The sequence below is a fragment of the Sinocyclocheilus anshuiensis genome, unplaced genomic scaffold (genome assembly GCF_001515605.1).
Source record: "Sinocyclocheilus anshuiensis isolate Anshui unplaced genomic scaffold, SAMN03320099.WGS_v1.1 scaffold1625, whole genome shotgun sequence".
NCBI lineage: Eukaryota > Metazoa > Chordata > Actinopteri > Cypriniformes > Cyprinidae > Sinocyclocheilus > Sinocyclocheilus anshuiensis.
In genome coordinates this window covers 385,108-405,775 of record NW_015539802.1, presented here as the reverse complement: position 1 = coordinate 405,775, position 20,668 = coordinate 385,108, and the positions used below count along the sequence as shown (strand labels likewise).

Sequence of the window (20,668 nt, the reverse complement as noted above, 5' to 3'; positions counted from 1 at the left end):
TGCCAATAATAACAGTAAAGAGAAAAGAATGATCCAACCACATGTCGGCGCACGTGATGAACTGCTCACGTGTGACACGCTCATATCGTGAGGTGCCATTCACACAGAATGCGCTTTTGTGTTGACAAACTTATGCGACGCGGGCACTGGAATAGGAAAAAATTGCAAGAAGATGGGAGTTGAACTTCTTTTAACTTGAGCGCCACATTTTTAGAATGCCGTTTCATGCATGAGACACTGCAAGAGATGCGAGGGCAACAGTCAAACGTGTCCATGTTTACATAGAAAAACAATGGAAAAGCAGCACAATTGAATACAAACTACTACTGTATGTCTGATATTTCATGTTTGCATCATGGTGACAGGCTGACAGCTGCTGTTTGTTTTTACAGAACATTTAGAGTTAATAATAGTCCACTGGTGTTATACCTTCAGTCATTTTGAATTTGAATTACCTTGACTTTTGAGATTTTTTTTAAGCATTTTCCTTGTATTATTTCTGTTCATGTATGTATAAGATAAGTTTGGACAAGATGTAGTTTTAGTTCATGCATAGATTTTCTGCAAAGACATTTAACAAGTGATTTGTTTAACATATGATGTTTTATTAACAAAGTTTGGGAGGAGCACGTTCAGATAATTAACCTAATTAACACGAGAAGAGCACAATCAGTAATCAACCCAATTAACAAGATAAGAGGTTATTTCTGTCCTAACCTGTAGGGGGGGTACTCTGGGTTTGGGCCAAAATTCCGAGCTCGGAGCCCTCCCCTCGGACAGCACGCCAAATACGCATAACCTTTACTCCGTTTATTATATGTAAGTGTGAACTCGTGAATTACATAATGTTGACAACTTCATTTGTGGTGCACTTGGAATAGAATTTTCTTTAACTAGAGGGTTAATAAAGAAAAAGTAACTTGAATCATGTTGTAGTTACATTTTCAAGTTGACTAGTTAAAAATCGTAAAAATCGAGAATCGGTCAAACGTTCTGAGAAAATCGTGATTTTAATTTTTTAGATCCAATATAGTCAGCACAACATCATCTTTTAGTTAGCGATACCATAGAAGAACCATTTTTGGTTCCACAAAGAACCATTCAGTCAAAGGTTCTTTAAAGAATCATCTCTTCCTTACCTTTTTATAATCTGAAGAACCTTCTTTCGCCACAAAGAACCTTCTGTGAAACAGAAAGGTTCTTCAGATGTTAAAGGTTCTTTATGGAACCATTTAGACAATAAATGTTCTTCTATGGCATCATGAAGCAACTTTATTTTTAATGATGTTTTATTAACAAAGTTTTGGAGGAGCACGTTTAGATAATTAACCTAATTAACACGAGAGGTGCACAATCAGTAATCAACCCGATTAAAAAGATAAGCGGTGTCTATATATACACAGCAGACTTACCTCTGTTCCTTGACAGTTTTTTCAGAATCCCTCCACCACCCCTTCTCTGCACTTACAACTATTTCTGTACTAACCTGTAGGGGGGGTACTCTGGGTTCGGGCCAAAATTCCGAGCTCGGAGCCCTCCCCTCGGACAGCACGCCAAATACGCATAACCTTTACTCCGTTTATTATATGTAAGTGTGAACTCGTGAATTACATAATGTTGACAACTTCATTTGTGGTGCACTTGGAATAGAATTTTCTTTAACTAGAGGGTTAATAAAGAAAAAGTAACTTGAATCATGTTGTAGTTACATTTTCAAGTTGACTAGTTAAAAATCGTAAAAATCGAGAATCGGTCAAACGTTCTGAGAAAATCGTGATTTTAATTTTTTAGATCCAATATAGTCAGCACAACATCATCTTTTAGTTTCAATATTTTTGAAAATCCCGTGTCGAATTGTGCCTTGTTTGTAAACGAATCCGCAGTAAAATGAAGTGAACAAAGGACCGAGTTCTTACTGATGTGGTCTGGATCTTCATTAAAAATAAAGTTAATCCAATCTTTCCTAACGTTGGGATCAGAAGGAAGGCAATGCAAACACTGTTTTCCACAACTTGGCACTGCACAGCATCTTGTTGTCTTCAGAGCCATCTTTATCGTTTGGTTTCTGCATAGACCTGTGCATTCGCCTCTCTTGTAAACACTGCATGCGCGAATCGGTGGGTGGAGCTAAACAGGCAAGTGATGTCGAAGCAGGCGTTGATCTTCTTCTGCGGAGGCAGTGCTTATTACATCATAGAGTGTCACATTCCAAAAGCTGTCATTTTGGCAGACTGCCTTCAGTATAAGCTGTTTTTAGACTAACAACAGAGTTTTGAGTTCTTATGCAGATTTTCCAAAACAATCTCATGGCATTTCATAACTATTTTACACAAATTGGTGGCTAATTCGTATGAATGAGATCATACAAATTCATAAAAATTATCCAATAATTCACTTAATTTTCATCCACCCCACTGGCAGTTATATTTAGGGGTGGACCTTCAGGGTTACTTTTTTCCCAGAAAATTGTACGTTTTCGTATGATTCACATTGTATGAAATCATGAAAAATGGCCACCTTGTAAAATACTTATCTTTCCAGTCTGGACTCAACACTAGTCAACAGTAGTTGGCGAAAGTCAGAAGTAGTCTGTGGATTTTGGGCAGTTACAGTTGACAGATTTTGCGTAGAAATTACATATTGTATAATGGGCACAAACTCAGATTTTTTTTATCCTCAGGCTATAGTTGTGTCTTAATTCTTCTTTTTTTTTTAAAGCGTCTTGGAGACATTGCCACAGTTCTTCTGGATTTAGTCTTATCTCAGTTTTCTCTTTCTTCATGTCATTCCATCCAGACTGATGATGAAATCAGATTTCTGTGTGCAGCACTGGCTGTTGTCAGACTCCTTTTGCAAACAAAAATCTCACTGGATTATTACAATTAATGGCAAAAGGAATGTTTGTAAACTGATATTTCCTACTGACACACTAGCAAAAGATAGAAAAAAACTGGCTTAAAACCTTTTTTTGTGAAAATATTAATGACATAAGATATATAAATGTTATTAAAGGGGTCATATGATGTTGCTAAAAAGAACAGTATTTTGTCAATTTGGTGTAATGCAATGTGTTTATGCGGTTTAAGGTTAAAAAAACACATTATTTTCCACATAATGTACATTATTGTTTCTCCTCTATGCCCCGTCTTTCTGAAATGTGTCGATTTTTACAAAGCTCATCGCTCTGAAAAGTGAGGTGTGCTCTTGTTTCGCTTTCACAATGAAACACAGCGCCTTCACGACATGGCGGCGGCGGTAACAACAATACTACAGCGAGAATAAAAGTTACGCCTTCTTTCTTTGCGTGAACATTTGGGCGGCGTTATGCAAATCTTCCCACACAGTGACGTAGATATGTGGGGGCGTGTTTAAACGAGCCGTTTTAGGTAGGCGTGGTTGACTCTTAACTTTTATAAAGAATATCTCTTTGGATTTGAGACTTTAGTCTTTGCAACTTTACAGATCTTCTTTATACACCAAGAGCTTGTAACACTCCAAAGAGAAAGGAAAACTTGAAATCGCATCATATGACCCCTTTAAAATACTGCTATAACAATAACAGTCACTGTTACATGCTGCTGCCAAATAAAGGCATCACACCTCGATGAAAAGTTCTCGGTTGTGATTTTTAATGTTATAGCCCTATTTTAATAAAGATATTTAATAGGGCCTTGGATTTCTTGTTTCATAGTGTGCTATCTCTTCAAAGAGCATCTAACAACCTTAATGCGAACAGCTTCTTGCTGCAGTTATTGGTGACAGTTTATTGTGATTTTGAAAGTTTCTATCAGCAAAATTAGGAACAAGTTTTCTAATACATTTTTCGACCACATAATGTTTAGTGCTGCATTGCTCGCAACAGCTTTGTATGTGTATGTGTGTGTTTTATTTTGTTCTGTTTTTTAATTGCAGTTATATTTAGGGCAGGGTAATATATTGAATATTAGAGATATCATTGAAATAATTGAATAATCAATATAAAATTAACAGAATATTGTGTATATTGATAGTGAATATCAAATATTGTTGAAAATAAGATTAATATGCCAAAGACAGTACCAATAGGCGATTTCACTCCTCCTGTTAACTAGCCAAGAGGTGCTTATGTGTTCCAGCAACTAGTTCCCCATATGAAAGAGTTTTTAGTACCAGTGGGAACATAGTGTCATGCCACAGAGCATCTCTTAAACCAGAAACCATTGACAGACTCATGTACTTAGCTAAAAACTTGTGAAACACTTACATAATTTACCCAAGCTGCACAGTGTAAAATAGAGTATGTGAAATATATTGCTCTAAAGAAAATGTCTTGTACTCATTTTACAGTCTTTTTTCCCCATATTGTTACATTTGCATGTGTAAATTTTAATTAAAAGAAGCAAGTGGTCACTACAAGTAGCATGTGGTCTACATTTTTAACTGTGTTTTTGCACTAAACATTTTGAATGTGCTTCGAACTAATAGCTGTTTTATCAAAACCATGTTTTTTTATGCGTTTAGAGCAAATGAAAAATATTGAGAAACATATAGATTATAATCAAAATTTGGAAAAAATATTGAGATATAAAATTTTAGCTATACGGCCCAGCCCTAGTTTTATTTAGGTTGTTTCAGCTATTTTTAGTTTGTTTCAGTTATTTTGTACATAAAAACCTTTTTGACAGCATTGTGCGGCAAACCGCAGGGACACCGATTCAGTTCTGTTCACCTGGGCTCTCGCTCTAACGTGAGCACTAAGCACCTCAATAGTTCCATTAGTCTGTGTTTTTACCGGCTGAGCATAATTGAAGCACCCACAGGGAGGGGACTCTACCACCCGGTTTAAAGAAACTCACAGTATGCTGGAGGTTGAGAATAACACATACCTATTGTGCCTGTTTACTTATAATATAGCTGTTTAGTCTGGGTGCAATTCAGAAGCAAGCATTTTCATAGCAAGCAAGCTTCTGCTCAATGTGTTATAATTAGACCTGAGAAATACAGCTAAAAAAAGAGAGTCCACAAATATTTTGCCAACATTCAACACACATATTGATATTAGGTCTAAAATAGCTCAAAGGAATAGTTTGCACAAAAAATTTAATTTGCTAAAAATGTAGTCACCTTCAGGCCATCCAGTATGTCTAGACGATTATTTCTTCATCAAAACAGATAGATCCTCTTCATTGGTCCAAACAGCCGATACAAACATCAAAATAATCCACATGACTCCAGTCCATCAGTTAACTTGTAAAGGGAAAAGATGCATAACTGTAATAAGCAAATCCATAATTAAGATGGTTTTAACTTCAAACCTTTACTTACCTAAAATTCAAGCTGTCTGAACTCTCATTCTGACGACACCCATTCACTGCAGAGGATCCATCGGTGAGCAATTGATGTAATGCTACATTTCTCTGAATCTGTTCTGATGTAGAAACAAACTCATCTACATCTTGGATGTATAGCAATTTCACAATACACATTATTTTTAAAGCAGCTTTACAGAAAATAACGATGTTAATGTTTGTAATGTCTTAATATTTTTATGCCTTATAGTTACATTTAGCAGATTAGAGCTGGGTGATAATATAGTTTTACATTTTGCAAAGATACAACAAATCATGTAGTTAAGATTTGCTAGTTTATATTGCCCTATATGAGTATGTATGTGGAAAAGTTGGATATGCTTGCATTTCCAACTTCATATAAATGTCACGTCTAGCTATATTCTGTTATGTTCTGGTTTGGTTTAGTTTTTTGTCTGTTCCTGTTCACCTGCCTGAATTCCCTTGTTAGCTTGCATGCTTTTTGATTAATTAGTTCCCACACCTGTTCTGTTTCTCCCTGATTGTGTTCCTCCTGTATTTAAGCCCTCAGTTTCCCTTGGCTCATGGCTTAGTATTGTTTGAATTTTAGATGGTGGTTTCTCCTTGTGGATTTATTAAAAACACTTATTGGACTCTATTCCTTCCTCATGTGCTTTATTATACAGCAACACATTACAGAATACCGGACCAAATACAGCTAAATTATTTGCAGAATTTTTTTTCTTCACCCCGTTTCTATGGTCTTTCCCACTGTGCAACTCTTTCTGCTTGAGCAGGGGGATCGCTCCATCGAGGACAACACAAGGGATTTTTTAGATCTTGCATACCTTACACATTACCCGGACAGCTGCCTGTGTACTTTTCACTGTGTCAGACTTACCAACTCGTCCAAGGCTAAGCTGTCCGGTCCTTGAGGGAGCTTCGCTGCCTATGTGGAGTGGGTACTGGTGAGCTGTGGCTCGCCCTTCACTGTTTGCCCCGCGGAGGACATCACCAGACCCACTCCTGACTCAGAGTCCAGACAGCCATTACACCGCTGCACAGACCAACTGCTAGAGCCCACGACAGACGGAGAGCCAGAGCCTGCCTTGATTCACGAGCCAGCACAAAAAGGAAGTGCCTGAACTGATCATCACCCCAGAGCCTCACAACACATCTGACCAGGTGCGTGAGCCAGCAACATTACATGTGCCCGAGGGAGTTATAGTAGAATACGAGAGCATGGACTGTAGACCCACCCACATTCCTGTTACTGCGGGTGAGCTGTTGCTGGCTTCTGAGCCTTTTTTATAATATTCTGGAAGAGTTTGATCCCGTTTCTCTTCTCCATTGGTTCCGCCCAGCCCTGAACCCCCACCCAGCCTCCCTCTCCCACCTCCTCTTCAAGAATCTGCCTGTTGCTCGGCGTCATCTCCGCTTGCTCCAGTCAGTAGGCTTGTTTGAGATGAACTACACAAGCCTGCCACTGGCTGGCGAGATCTGCCACTTGCAGTTGGGGGCGGAATTGAAAGTGGAAATGTCAAGTCAGACACTTTCTGCTCCCGGTAGTGACATTCGCGCGGTGTTTGCATACTCTATCACAGATGAAGTGAATTAAACGTTTCAGAAATGTTTTCATGAGCAACAGAAACACTTTTTATATACTGCTTAATACAGCGCCATCTGTTCATGAATAAAGTTCAACATATACTATTTAAATACCAATAAAGTGGGGGTAAATATGCTTTTATCAGTGTTTTTTGATAAACGTGACTCAATAAAAAAATCTTTTACTGTTATAAAAAACAGATTTGTGAGCATTATTGGAACTGAATTGTTAGAATTAGCATGCAACACATGTAGTCCTGGTCATCACAGAATCTGACCAATGAGAATAAAGCATGTCATCATCAAAGCTTTCGCAGCCAATTTTGAGCAACTGCAGCGCCTGACCTAGGCGGCTGGTCTCGTTTTGCTCTCGCGGTACTTTGATGGCACATGTGATCGTAAGGCGGCTGCAGCGATGATCAAAGTCGGAACAAATTTTCTAACCAGAATGTATTGCTTTTGTCAGGCGGCAGCCGCATGAAGTCGAACAAGCAGAAGGTGTGTTTGACTTCATGCAGCGTTGCACAGACCGATCTGCAGCTGACTTGAAGCAGTGCATGCCGGTTATACATTTTGTCCGAGTTGAGACGGCACCGACGCCACGTCACTGTCACGTGTGGCATCAAAGTACCTCGACAGTTTCACCAGAGCACCTGCAGGAGCTTTGATGACGACACTGCTATTTCATGATTGGCCAGATTCACCGCATGACAACGATCACGTGTGTTTCGGGTTTATTCTAACAACCTCAATTCCAATAATGCTCACAAATCTGTGTTTTTAGAACAGTAAAAGCTTTTTTACTGTAGTCGCACTGTTATATTGAGTCACGTTTATCAAAAAACATTGATAAACGCATATTTACCCCCACTTTATTGGTATTTAAATACTATAAGTTTATGTTGAACTTTATTCCTGAACAGATGGTGCTGTATTAAACAGTATAAAAAAAGTGTGTCTGTTGGTCATGAAAACGTTTCTGAAACGTCTGTGTATTTGACAAATATTGCATTTTATTTACTTCATCTGTGATAGTGTATGCAAACATCATGAGAGCGTCACTACCGGGAGCAGAAAGTGTCCGACTTGACATCTCCATTTTCAATTCCGCCCCCAACTGCAAGCGGCTACTCTGGCCGATCGGTCTGCACAGTGCTGCTTCAAGTTGAACACACCATTAGTCTCTTGGCTCATCCTCAGTCTGCTCCACCCTGGGGTGTGGATCTGCCTCAGGCCTTACGGTCACCTGCTCCGTCTAGGCATGAGGATCCTCTGCCTCCAGCCTCCGAACCCCGGACTCCACCTACGCCCTCCGACCCATCAGCTCCACCGGGCTGGAATTCCACGCCTCCGGCTTTGCCTTGTCCCTCTATCCCTCGGGCTTTGTCTGGCTCCTCCTTCCCTCCGGCTCTGCCTTTGTCCTCAGATGCTTCAGCTCCACCACGGTCTTCCAGGTCTCCGTCTCTGCCTCAGTTCCCTTGTTATTTTCCATAGTTTTTGATTAATTAGTTCCCACACCTGTTCTGTTTCTCCTCTATTACATTCCCAGTGTATTTAAGCCCTTAGATTCCCTTAGCTCAAGGACCGGTATTGAATCTTTGTTGGTGGTTTCTCCTTGTGGATTTATTAGAAAGGACTTCTTGGACTTTATTCCAAGTCATGCACTTTATTATACAGCAACAAGTTACAATAAAGAGCTGGGTGATATAGTAACATTTTGTGAAAAAGATTTGTGTTAACTTTGTTTTTCATAATTACATTATGTGTTAACTTTGTTTCTCACAACTACATTAAATAATTTTTACTCTTGTCATAAAAATAATCAAGGCAATAATCAAAGGTTGTATTTATTTATTTTTACAAAAAGATGTTAAAACATAAATGCCATGCAGAGACCTCAGTGAACAGTTATAAGTAATGATGCAAAATGGTGGATCTGTGCTTTGAAAGACATTAATTTAATTACTGAAAATAAGCTTTTCAAAGCAATCCCCAGTTTTGCTAAAGTGGTTTAAACAAGAAAACCTCCATGGTAACTTTTTTCAACACTGCCAAACAAGTCGCAAGGTAAGTAGGAAGTGTAAAACTAGCACACTAACACGGCCTTTAGACAACTTACACGGTCACTTCAGGTTACTGTGATAATCGCTTAATGTCACTTAATTTCAAATATTGAAAATGCATTGTAAATATTCCATATCTCATCCAGTGAGGGCTTGTTAATTTATTCTTCATCTAACCCAGTCGACACCCTGGGGATGCTTATTCAATCTTGTCTTTGAATGTGCTTAATGAAGATTTGAGCTAATTAAATAAGTTAAATAAGTCTCTGGCATTCAGCTCATCCTGCTGTTTAAAATTACTACAAAAAAACAATGTATGGCCATTTTTAGTACCGTCTTGTCCATAAAAACTATTTAAAAACCATGTAATCTGTGAAGAGCAATTGGTGCTTCATTTGTCTGATGCATGTATAAATCAAGGACCACAATTGATCCCTGACAAATAGGTATTTTTAAATGTGTCAAATGTGAAAATATGTTCCACTAAAAGAAAAAAACCCTGATTGAAAATGACGATGATGAGATATGCATTTAAGACAAAATGAATTAAGCAGTATCTACTGCTTTTGCAACAACTGACTGATTGGTAAAGAGACAAAAACAGAAAACACAATCACTGCTTTGCAGTAGCTTGTTACAGTAAAGACCAAAGAGCATTTATGCTTAATCTATGAACCATTTACTCACTTAGAGGGCGCGAGTGAATGAGGCTCATTTGCATTTCAACAGCAACGGCCATATGTGATTGCAGCAGAGACACATCTTTGACTTCAATCATGCTGGCTTTCATTAGTGTCCTTACAAGTTTCTGTTTACTGCTGTTTGGATTGACAGAGCATACACTGAAAGGAACACGCAGATCTCAAGTCCCGCTGATTCTTTTTATGAATAACCTGCTACGGAAACCAGCCATCCGAAGTAAGTGTAATGAAATTAACTCATTTGTAAGGGAATTAATCATTAATTTTATTTGAGTCTCTTGAGAGATACGCTAGATAGTACAGGAACTGCTTCAACCCTTCACTGACCCTGCATGAGTTTTACGACCGCAGCTGGCTGCATAGGGGTTCCTCAGTTTGTCTCAATGGAATGTGATTGTTTCATGTGTGACTCAATAGTGTAAGTGGGTCCGTTTGAAGACAGAGATCCTACACATGTCAAGGCTGTAATGAAGAGCTTTTAGATGTGACCCCTGCATCTCTAATGTTCAGAAGAACTGCTGTGCGGAAAGTGGTTCGGTATAGAGAGCAGGAACTTTGAGGAAAATTGTAGCTGTGCTCAGAGTTTGAAAAAGTCACTTCATTATATGAGCCAACTCAACTTTCAAGACAACCTAGCACCTATATATCGCAAAATGGATGTTTGGTAGCACACGCCTCCACAAGTCGCACTCAGCTGGCTCGCTTCTTCTTCACAGACATTTCAATCCATCTGTTAATGGTTTAAAATTCAGCTAGAGTTGAGTTATGAAGAAAGCTAACCAAAGCGTATCTCTTTCCTTGTTATTATGCCAAAACACCCACTGTTTAGGTCTCTACAAGCAGTATTCCAGCCGTAAGGATGGATGGCAGTAGTGGTGAATGGCTCAGCACTCCCGTGCCCTCGTGTTGCCTGGAAAACCTCACCATGGAGAATTCCAGCAGGGGCCAAATCTATGAAGTCGTGCTGCAGTCGACGAACACGACTAAGCGCAATCCGCAGTTTGTTGGTGTGGAGCTCCTTCAGTCTTTTAAACCCCTCATAATCCCTTGCTATGCTCTCGTGGTCCTGGTTGGAGTTTTCGGGAACTACCTGCTGCTTTACGTCATCTGCCACACCAAAAAAATGCACAACGTGACCAACTTCTTCATCGGTAACCTGGCGTTTTCTGACATGCTGATGTGTGCTACCTGCGTGCCCTTTACCCTGGCATACGCTTTTAACCCTCACGGGTGGGTTTTTGGAAGATTCATGTGCTACCTGGTGTTCCTCATTCAGCCGGTGACGGTGTACGTGTCGGTTTTCACACTGACAGCTATTGGGGTGGACAGGTGAGTGATGCATGTGAGCGTTGTGTCTCTTGACAGTGTGACTAATTCATCATTACATCAATGTTTTATTAGCATTCTGGGGCTTTTAGAAGCATGGTTACGTAACAGATTGATTCAGTGGATTCATCACGTAGTCTCAAAAGGTATCTTATACTCATTTTATTCAATTACAAAAATGTGATATGAAATATTATTACAATTTAAAAATTACTTTTTTTATTTGAATATATTTTAAAAGCATTTATTTGAAATAAAAATCTTTTGTAACATTTGTAAGGTCACTTTTTTTAATTTAAAAAAGTAAATGCATCCTTTCTGAATAAAAGTATTAATTTCTTTCAATCTTACTAACCCCAAATTTTGAATGGTAGAGTATATGCAGTGTTTAAATTTGTCTGTGTAACAGGTTGTTGAAAACATATCCTTATATGTACAGTATAGCGCAACACAAATCTATGTGGGATATAGAATTTACTGCCTCATGTCGTTCAGTTCGAATAGAGAACAGGTGATAATATGATGACTGGAATCTGAAAATTATCATTATTTCTTTAAATGTTTGTTCTGATCTACTAGCAATTAGACTTTTATTCAAACTTGCCACTTTTATATAGATTTTAGCTTGAACATTTTTTTAACAGATTTCTGTTTGAACAGATTTCAAACTTTTTCTTTTTGCTATAGCAAGGTCATAATAAAATGTCTTGGAAACCTTTTCACCATGCCTTCATTATTTATTTTTGCTATTTTTGAAATGGCTTTATAGCTTGTCCTTGTCGCAGACCTAGACCTTGACAGTCATACACTACTGTGTGACATTCCAACATACAAATAAATTAAATGTTTATATAAGTTTAAATATTTAAAGGAGACCTATGCCCCTTTTTACAATATGTAATATAAGTCTCAGGTGTCCCCAGAATGTGTCTGTCAGGTTTCAGCTCAAAATACCCCACAGATCATTTATTATATCATTTTGAAAATGCATATTTTGAGTGGAGGCAGAAACACGCTGTTTTCGTGCATGTCTCTTTAAATGCAAATGAGCTGCTGCTCCCCGCCCCCTTTTCCAGAATAGGGCTGTCCTTTACAGCTCCTTCCTCAGATACTCTGCTAAAAAAAAAAAACATCTGTTTGGTTCTGATTATAATGTTTATCGCACTGAAATCATGCGTTTTAAAGCCATATCAGTTTACACTTTTGATATACGGTTTTCTGAGCGCACACATCCAAAGAACACGCACAGAAAGCAGCTGTCACACAGTACTAAACCAAGTTCTCTTTCATCTCTTATTGCACTTAAACTGTCATACAGTTTATGTTAAAAACACACCCGAGTTATAAAAACAGTCGGTTATGTCTGTGAAGGTAAACCGCTGGGAAATAAATTGCATGTTTATATTAGATCTGTGTGGCATCAGCGTAATATACAGTAAATAAATCAGTAAATCCACTGCTCTCTTGTCTCCTCTGAAGCTGGGACTCTAAATAGTGTTCTGTGCTCATCTGTGCAGCCAACGACAGAACAGTTAGCATTCTTTGCTTAAACTTTCGCCATTGCTGGCAAAAACATGGTGGCGCCATGGGTGGAAACTTGCAGATTAAAGGGCGGTAATATTATAATAAGATCCCCTTTCTACATCACGGGGGGAGTGAAATCTGAGCGGCTCGCTTTTTTCACAAGCTTGCAGAGAAAGGCTTAAAAAAAATAAAAAAAAATGTACTGGGTCATTCTTTTTCACGTTTACTGGGTTGGTAGATACACCGGGGAACCGATTATAGCACTTAAACATGGAAAAATTTAGATTTTCATGATATGTCACCTTTAAAAAAGATAGAGTGAAATAATAATCAAGCATTTGAATTTTTTTTTTTATTATTATGACATCACAGTGTGCACAATACATAATTTGTCCTAGAAAAGATGCTGATGGGAATTTTAATGACTGTCAGAAAACTAAAGACAAATTACAGAAGTGTTCTGTGATATATGTCCATGTTTAAACTTGGTTAGACTTCTATTTTCTAAAGATACAGATTGTTTCAACCCCCCCATGCAACCTTTTTGGTGTATTTCATCTCAGTTTGAATGACTGAGTAATATAAACGGCTCTTTTTCTGGGGGCCAGAAGAGCCTGTAAGTTCTTATGGTACACAAAAAAGCCATACTATTATGTAACAATTGTATAGCGACACATTCTACAGAAAGCTGGAAGGCTAACGTAACGTCAACATGCTGCCATATGTGAAATACCAAGGACACCAAAAATAAACCAGGACTTCTTATCCACAAATCTGAAAAGAAATTCATAGTGGATCTTAACTTCTATCTTAACTTTGTGGTTTCATAGAGCCTTTAACCTTCACACTTCCCTCCTTGCGTAGGCATGTGACGTGAGTCAGTGATGGATGATGGTGCTGAGCTATAGTCAAAGAAAATGAAAATTGGTGGCTTGTAGTATAATAGGTGCATTAAGAATCCATTTACCTTACAGTGAAGGCTTTTTTTGCTCAGACTAGGCCGTCATCTCCTGTACATGGTCTGGTGGTTCATCTTCTGTGCTTTTACACGTGATGAAGCCTACATGAATACTGTCTTTAAAAGCCCTTGATATTATCGTAGGGGTTTGGATGCAGACCCATTCATCTAGGCTGGATCGGAGGCAAGGAAATGTGCATCCATTGTCGAGTGAGCTTTTGCAGCAAAACATCCAACAGGTCTTGCTCACCTTAAAGCGAATGAAAAGAGTTAATTTAGAGGTCTTGTTGTTTTGATCCCATTTCTTACAGCCCACTGATTATGCCTCTACAAAATCAACATGCAACATTTTGTATTTGCTTCAGCTTATATCGTTGTCTTTATATCTTAACACATAGCTCTCAAACTCAAATTGGGGCCACTAGTCAGCTGGCGTTCCCAGGGTCAATGAGTACAAGAGTTTCTTTTAAAATTCTAGCTTGAAGCATGTTACTTGAAATAGTATAAAATGAAACTGTACATTTTGTACAAAAAAAGATGAACAATTTCAAATGATAGTCAATTATAATAATAAATCAGTCAGAAAGAATCATTTTAAGCAAGACAGTACATAAACCTTCACCAATCAAATCCTCCAAACTAAACTGACTTACCACGGTATGGGCTTGTTCACACAGAATGCGTTTTTGGTTTCCAAGGTCCTCATTACAGTTTTATGTAAACATGCGCTAGGCTAGACAGCGTCTCGAGATCTACATGTTTTTAAAAGACTGTGTCAAGTTTAACTTTTAAAAGATCAAGAAGACCTTTCACTTTTTGACATTCAGCTGCGCTGCGTAAACAGATCTCTTCGTTACTCATTAGCATTTTGGAGAGATCAAATAGCATTTTAGCGCCGCTGGCGAACTGAATGGCTCTTTTCAGGGCTCGATTCTTCAGAATTGAAGAATCGATTCCTTATGAAATCGAGTCTCAATTGACTCGCACTGCGTGACATTTTACCTGTACTAATTGACTACATTTAACATGCAATAAAAGGTCAAATTATCTGATATTCACCTTAAAGCGAATGAAAAGAGTTAATTTAGAGGTCTTGTTGTTTTGATCCCATTTCTTACAGCCCACTGATTATGCCTCTACAAAATCAACATGCAACATTTTGTATTTGCTTCAGCTTATATCGTTGTCTTTATATCTTAACACATAGCTCTCAAACTCAAATTGGGGCCACTAGTCAGCTGGCGTTCCCAGGGTCAATGAGTACAAGAGTTTCTTTTAAAATTCTAGCTTGAAGCATGTTACTTGAAATAGTATAAAATGAAACTGTACATTTTGTACAAAAAAAGATGAACAATTTCAAATGATAGTCAATTATAATAATAAATCAGTCAGAAAGAATCATTTTAAGCAAGACAGTACATAAACCTTCACCAATCAAATCCTCCAAACTAAACTGACTTACCACGGTATGGGCTTGTTCACACAGAATGCGTTTTTGGTTTCCAAGGTCCTCATTACAGTTTTATGTAAACATGCGCTAGGCTAGACAGCGTCTCGAGATCTACATGTTTTTAAAAGACTGTGTCAAGTTTAACTTTTAAAAGATCAAGAAGACCTTTCACTTTTTGACATTCAGCTGCGCTGCGTAAACAGATCTCTTCGTTACTCATTAGCATTTTGGAGAGATCAAATAGCATTTTAGCGCCGCTGGCGAACTGAATGGCTCTTTTCAGGGCTCGATTCTTCAGAATTGAGGTCAAATTATCTGATATTTTAAAAAGCTTATTGATCTTGGCATAGCGGCTGGTCTAACCTCTGCGCTGATCTGGACTGACTTTTTGCTATCCGGCAGATTATTGACTTTTTGATTCACAGTTTCAATAAACTTGGAATTTGTTTTCACCTGCTATTGGACCCCGGTCTCGTTTCTGACACCTTCCTGCTGTCCCAAATGTATACTCTCTCTTCAGAAAGAACAGAAACTGATTTTTAGAAATGTAATCCATGAGTCCATATAATATGCAACTGGATTGAACCACTACTAATAATAACTAATAACACTACTAATATTTTAAAACTATAAACAGTGGGCCGGAAACAATGAACAGCAGAAGGGTGAGTTAATGTTGAGAGATTTTTTTCATTTCTAAGTGAAGTTTCCCTTTAATTCATACATTTAAAATGTGCTCATAATAGAAGAGAAGTCATTGATTATATTTGAATGTATTTTTGAATAAATTAATAGAACAAAAACATCTCTCCGGGGCCAGTTGTACTATTGCATCAGATACAGATGTGTGATCACTAACTTGTTGCCTAAAACTGTCATTTTAACTTCTAGATACTATGCTACGGTTCATCCCCTGAAGAAGCGCATCTCAGTTCTGGCCTGCACATATCTTCTGTCTGGGATCTGGATTTTGTCGTGTGGTCTGGTGGCTCCTGCTGTGGCCCACACGTACCATGTGGAGTTCAAGGACGAAGGTTTCACCATCTGCGAGGAGTTCTGGATGGGTCAGGAGAAAGAGCGGCTAGCCTACGCTTACAGCACGCTCTTCATCACCTATGTCCTTCCTCTGTCCGCACTTTGCATCTCCTACTTGTGCATTTCAGTGAAGCTTCGCAATTGTGTGGTGCCAGGTCATCGCACCCAGAGCCAAGCGGAAGCCCAGCGGGCTCGGAAACGCAAGACGTTTCGTCTGGTTTCTTTAGTCGTCGCTGCTTTTGGGATCTGCTGGCTGCCGATAAGTGTCTTCAATGTTCTTCGGGATATTGATATAGACCTGATCGACAAGCGCTACTTCCTGCTGATCCAGCTATTGTGTCATTTGTGTGGAATGAGTTCCTCTTGTTGTAACCCGTTTTTATATGCATGGCTGCACGATCGTTTCAGGGCGGAATTGCGCAAGATGTTCACCTGCCATCATCGGATTGGCATCGGGATTCCTGCACACAACTGCGCCACCGCTAGCGTGGTTCTCTGACAGAAAAAGAGCACATCAAGTTAGTTCAAAGACTACTGAGGCTAGCAGAACACTTGGGTTGCATACTTTTGGAAAAGAGAAAGTGTTCACATTGGTCCTGGCTGGAACTATACCATCTGTAAGGTTCCTCCACATGCATCTTGTTTTAGATGGACACAGATGGTCTTTCTTGGATGTATAAACCATGTGAGAAAACTGTTGGATTCAGCCACAAGATTTCACCATGCTGTCTGTGATTTGGATATGGATTTCCTAGGAAGGAGACTGAATGTTGTTCACATTACAGAGAAACGGTCCCTTAAAATACTGCAACAGAAACATACAGATACCCAGCTTTCAGAAAAGCAAATGTTTCAGCTTTAAAAGTGAATTACAGCCTATTTTAATGCCTTTCAAACTGTTGGATTAAAAATGTTTAAACTGCATGTGTTTATACAAGATGTTACTTAAGATATATTTACATCAAACAGATCAAATATTCAAAAAGAACACATGGCCTATATGAAATATTAAAACCTTTTACTAATTAAATGCTTTCATAACTTGTCATGTTTTTGTGCTCATAACAAAGTGTGCAAGAATACAAAACTTAGTCTTTATATACAAAAAAAAAAAAAAAACTTTGTCTGCACAAGCAAAATGTTTTATTTTGCAGTATCTTCTTTGTCCTGAAGCAAACAAGGAACAAAACTAAAAGTTCAGAAAAGAAAGTGCCAAAATGTGTCAGGTGAGAGAAAGTCTCATTCGTGTGATTATAACCATACAATTTTGTATAAATTCATGTAACGTTTCATAATGTTGCATTAATAAACAGTGTCAGGACTGGCGGTTGTTTTATACACAGACATATTACTGGGTAAACAAAATATTTGCAATTAACTTCTTGTTGTTCAGGTAAATGAATACAGTGTGAATATCTCTGTAACATTATGTTTTCCAAGACAAAACCAAGGATTATTGCTCAAACATGTTTAATGATCTGCACAAACCTCCAAATATTACTGTTTGTGCTAATAGTGCTATAAATGAATTAAGTGAAGCACAGAATGTCATGTTTTGGACATGATTGCATGTTATTTACAATTATATGTAAATGTAATTTATTAAAATGTATATTAAATGCAAATAGCTGAGCTTAAGAGTGTTTTTGACCCACGTAAATAGGACTTAAAGGGATAGTTCACCCAAAAATGAAAATTCTGTCATTAATTACTCACCCTCATGTCGTTCCAAACCCGTAAGACCTTCGTTCATCTTCGGAACACAAATTAAGATATTTTTAATGAATCCCGAGAGCTCTCTGACCCTGCATAGACAGCAAGGATCCTAACACTATCAAGGTCCAGAAACGTAGCAAGGCCATCGTTAAAATAAAAGACATCAGTGGTTCAGCTGTAATTTTACGAAACTACGAGAATACTTTTTGTGCACAAAGAAAACTACAAATAATGACTTTATTCAACAATCCATCTCCTCCACATCACCCTGGCATCATTTTGGAGAGTATCACGACATATGCGCATGCTTTGATCTGAACGTACACAACGAATGCGCGTGGAGCTGCTGACACAGAGCAGCATACGTTGTTTACGTAAAATTACGGTTTCTGTAAAAACTACGTTTCTGGACCATGATCGTTGTAGGATCCTTGCTGTCCATGGGTCAGAGAGCTCTTGGAAATTATCAGAAATATCGTAATTTGTGTTCCAAAGATGAACGACATGAGGGTGAGTAATTAATAACAGAATCTTCATTTTTGGGTGAACTATCCCTTTAAGTACATCTTTTATATACACTATATATAAAATTATAATCAATTACTTCACATGTGCTTTAGTATGTCAGTCAACACATGAAAATAAAAATTTGCATAAACAAATACCACTAAAATCTAGTTAACTAACGGCATCATGTTACCGCTAACTTTAATTCAAAGTGCTAAAGATTCCACCAGTACGTTCGCTAATTCAAAGGAACACCAATGCATGTGAACAGTAGGAAGATAAACTGATGAATAGATAAAGTGACTGTAGTCAGTAACCTTTGAAACGGTCTGGGCCTGTTAATATCCTCAACACAACAGCCCAAAATGAAAATGAGCTACAGCAACAAAAGACAAACCTATAAAAAAGGAGGAAGCGTTTCTATGGTGACCAACTCAGTACATCCTTTAGAGTTTTTCTCTTTCTTCCCCCTCTCCACTAAATGTCTTTCTATGATAGATAGTCATGTTTTCAATGGTCTGCCATCCCAATACATCAAAGACAGCAACTACACAAACACGGCTTCGATAACAGACCAGTGATTCACAAGGAGGATGACAGAAAATGTGAAAGACAAACTGTACAATACCCTACAAATGAGTAACTAAGACACTTTCCTCTCTTCATCTCTCAAGCTGCAGGCTGCAGGCTGCAGACCCAGGTTAAGCTCAAAGGTCTCAGATCTATTGTGCAAACATAATAGAATATGCTGCTCAGTCCGCAGGCACGCTACCATGGCAGTATTACATCTGGACTGAAAATGACTCGACGTATCAACTTATCTTTTGTTTCTAATGTTAAGGGTCTGCCAAGCTACCAGGTTTATTAAACGGAGAAATAATAGTGACAACACCAAACGGATGTCTTTATGGGTCTTCGAACTTTCTTTTAGGCCAAGAGGTGGAGCAGAGACCCTGTTACACACTGAATAAAAATGAGTTCTTAACAGTGTTATTGTAACTCAAACAAAACAAAACAAAACTTGAAGATGAAATAAAATATAATATAAAAATATAATATAAAAAACAAACTTATACTTCAGCTAGTTGCCAGTGCGTCTCATTTTCATTTAGTTTGACTTGATGTACTAAAATAATTATAACTAAAACCAAAAAAAAAAACTATAAATAAAAAAAGATTTATAAAAAAGCTACATATAGCTGCTCAAAAAATAAAATAAAATTCAAGTAAAATTAAAATAAAAAGAAACTAATTCAAAATATTAATAAAAAACTATAATAGTATCTCAGTGATACTGAAATAACACTGGTTAATGACATACTGTAAAGAAATCATTTTAATTTGTGGCAAATCCATTCAAATATTCATTATGCAAAAGTTATTTTCAGTCCTCAAATTCAACTGGTTGAGCAGCATTCACAGGCTGCTATAACAGTGCAACAGCCCTGAGACATTTCACTGTTCCTATCACACCACTTGTCAGTGTATAATAGTGTATTAGTGCTGTTTTTTTTCAGTATCTCTTTCTATAGGTTACATCGCCAATAGGTGGTGAAATGTGAGTCACTGAATCATTAATTCAACCAATTCATTCAAAAACGAATTAATTCCCCCCAATCGCATGAGCAAAGGTAACTAATTTACAAGATGCTGATTTTGTATGATGTGATTGTGATTGATGTGAATTTTTAGAAAAAGAAAAAACATGAGCATGAAGGTTAAACCTAACAGTAAGGAGATGGGGCATTAGCAGATCATGCAAATTCATACAAATTACCCACCAATTTGCCAAAATGGAAAATAGCTATGAATTGCAGAGAGTGTGTTGCTTTCATTTAGCAACAAAACACGTGACTGTCTTTATGAGTCATTCATTGAATTATTCACTCAGCCAATTTGCGCAAACACAATTAATTCATGAATGAAACTGTTACTGCAAGATGCAGAATTTGGTTCTGCTTCATTTGGAACTATTGTCCTTAGTGGAGCAAAATAGTAGTAATGTGTCTAAAATGTAAGTTACTGATTATTAACCTCCTGTTTATTGAATTGTACCACAATAACTGTATTCATAACAGCAGTCTTTTTTTTGTTTGATACTGCTGAATTATCCAAACAGAATTACAGAATAACTTCACATTCACTTTAAAAGTGACAATAATTAGTGGACTCCCTGCAGTACCAGTGCAGACCTCCTGTTGGAAGACCCCTTCATCTTTAGCAAGATAAAGATAAAAAATAAATCAATAGATCTCTGAATGAATTCAACTGAAAGGAAAGCATTGTTAAGCAATTGTTGACTGAAAATGTGTGAATGATGATAGACAACACAGGATAGAGCAGATAAGTCAGAATATTCCTGATTGTGAGTTGAAATAACATGGAATTAAAGCAGCTCTTTTGTGTGTGGACTGTTTTTCTATTAAGTGTATTTTTTCTTTGTATCAGACAGAGGTGGTCAGCAGCAGTGCTCCACGTTTGCCGCTCTCATG

The 20,668-nt window shown here is 37.8% G+C and overlaps 1 protein-coding gene and 1 long non-coding RNA gene across 3 annotated transcripts; one reads left to right on the top strand and one right to left on the bottom strand.

Moving 5' to 3' along the window:
• The first annotated feature begins 10,519 nt into the window (after nt 1-10,519).
• LOC107683906 (prolactin-releasing peptide receptor-like) lies at nt 10,520-16,778 on the top strand. The gene is made up of 2 exons (XM_016479970.1): nt 10,520-10,989; nt 15,810-16,778. The coding sequence occupies exons 1-2, from the start codon at nt 10,520-10,522 to the stop codon at nt 16,450-16,452; spliced, it is 1,113 nt and encodes a 370-aa protein (XP_016335456.1). The 3' UTR covers nt 16,453-16,778.
• Nucleotides 12,922-15,179, bottom strand: LOC107683907 (uncharacterized). Of its 2 annotated transcripts, none has more exons than XR_001633789.1 (3): nt 14,931-15,179; nt 13,478-13,718; nt 12,922-13,412 (listed from the first exon to the last, which is right to left on the bottom strand). It is a non-coding gene; the product is annotated as an uncharacterized LOC107683907 (long non-coding RNA). The 2 variants fall into 2 exon arrangements; XR_001633788.1 differs by having other exon boundaries at nt 13,483-13,718.
• Nucleotides 16,779-20,668: the final 3,890 nt, after the last annotated feature.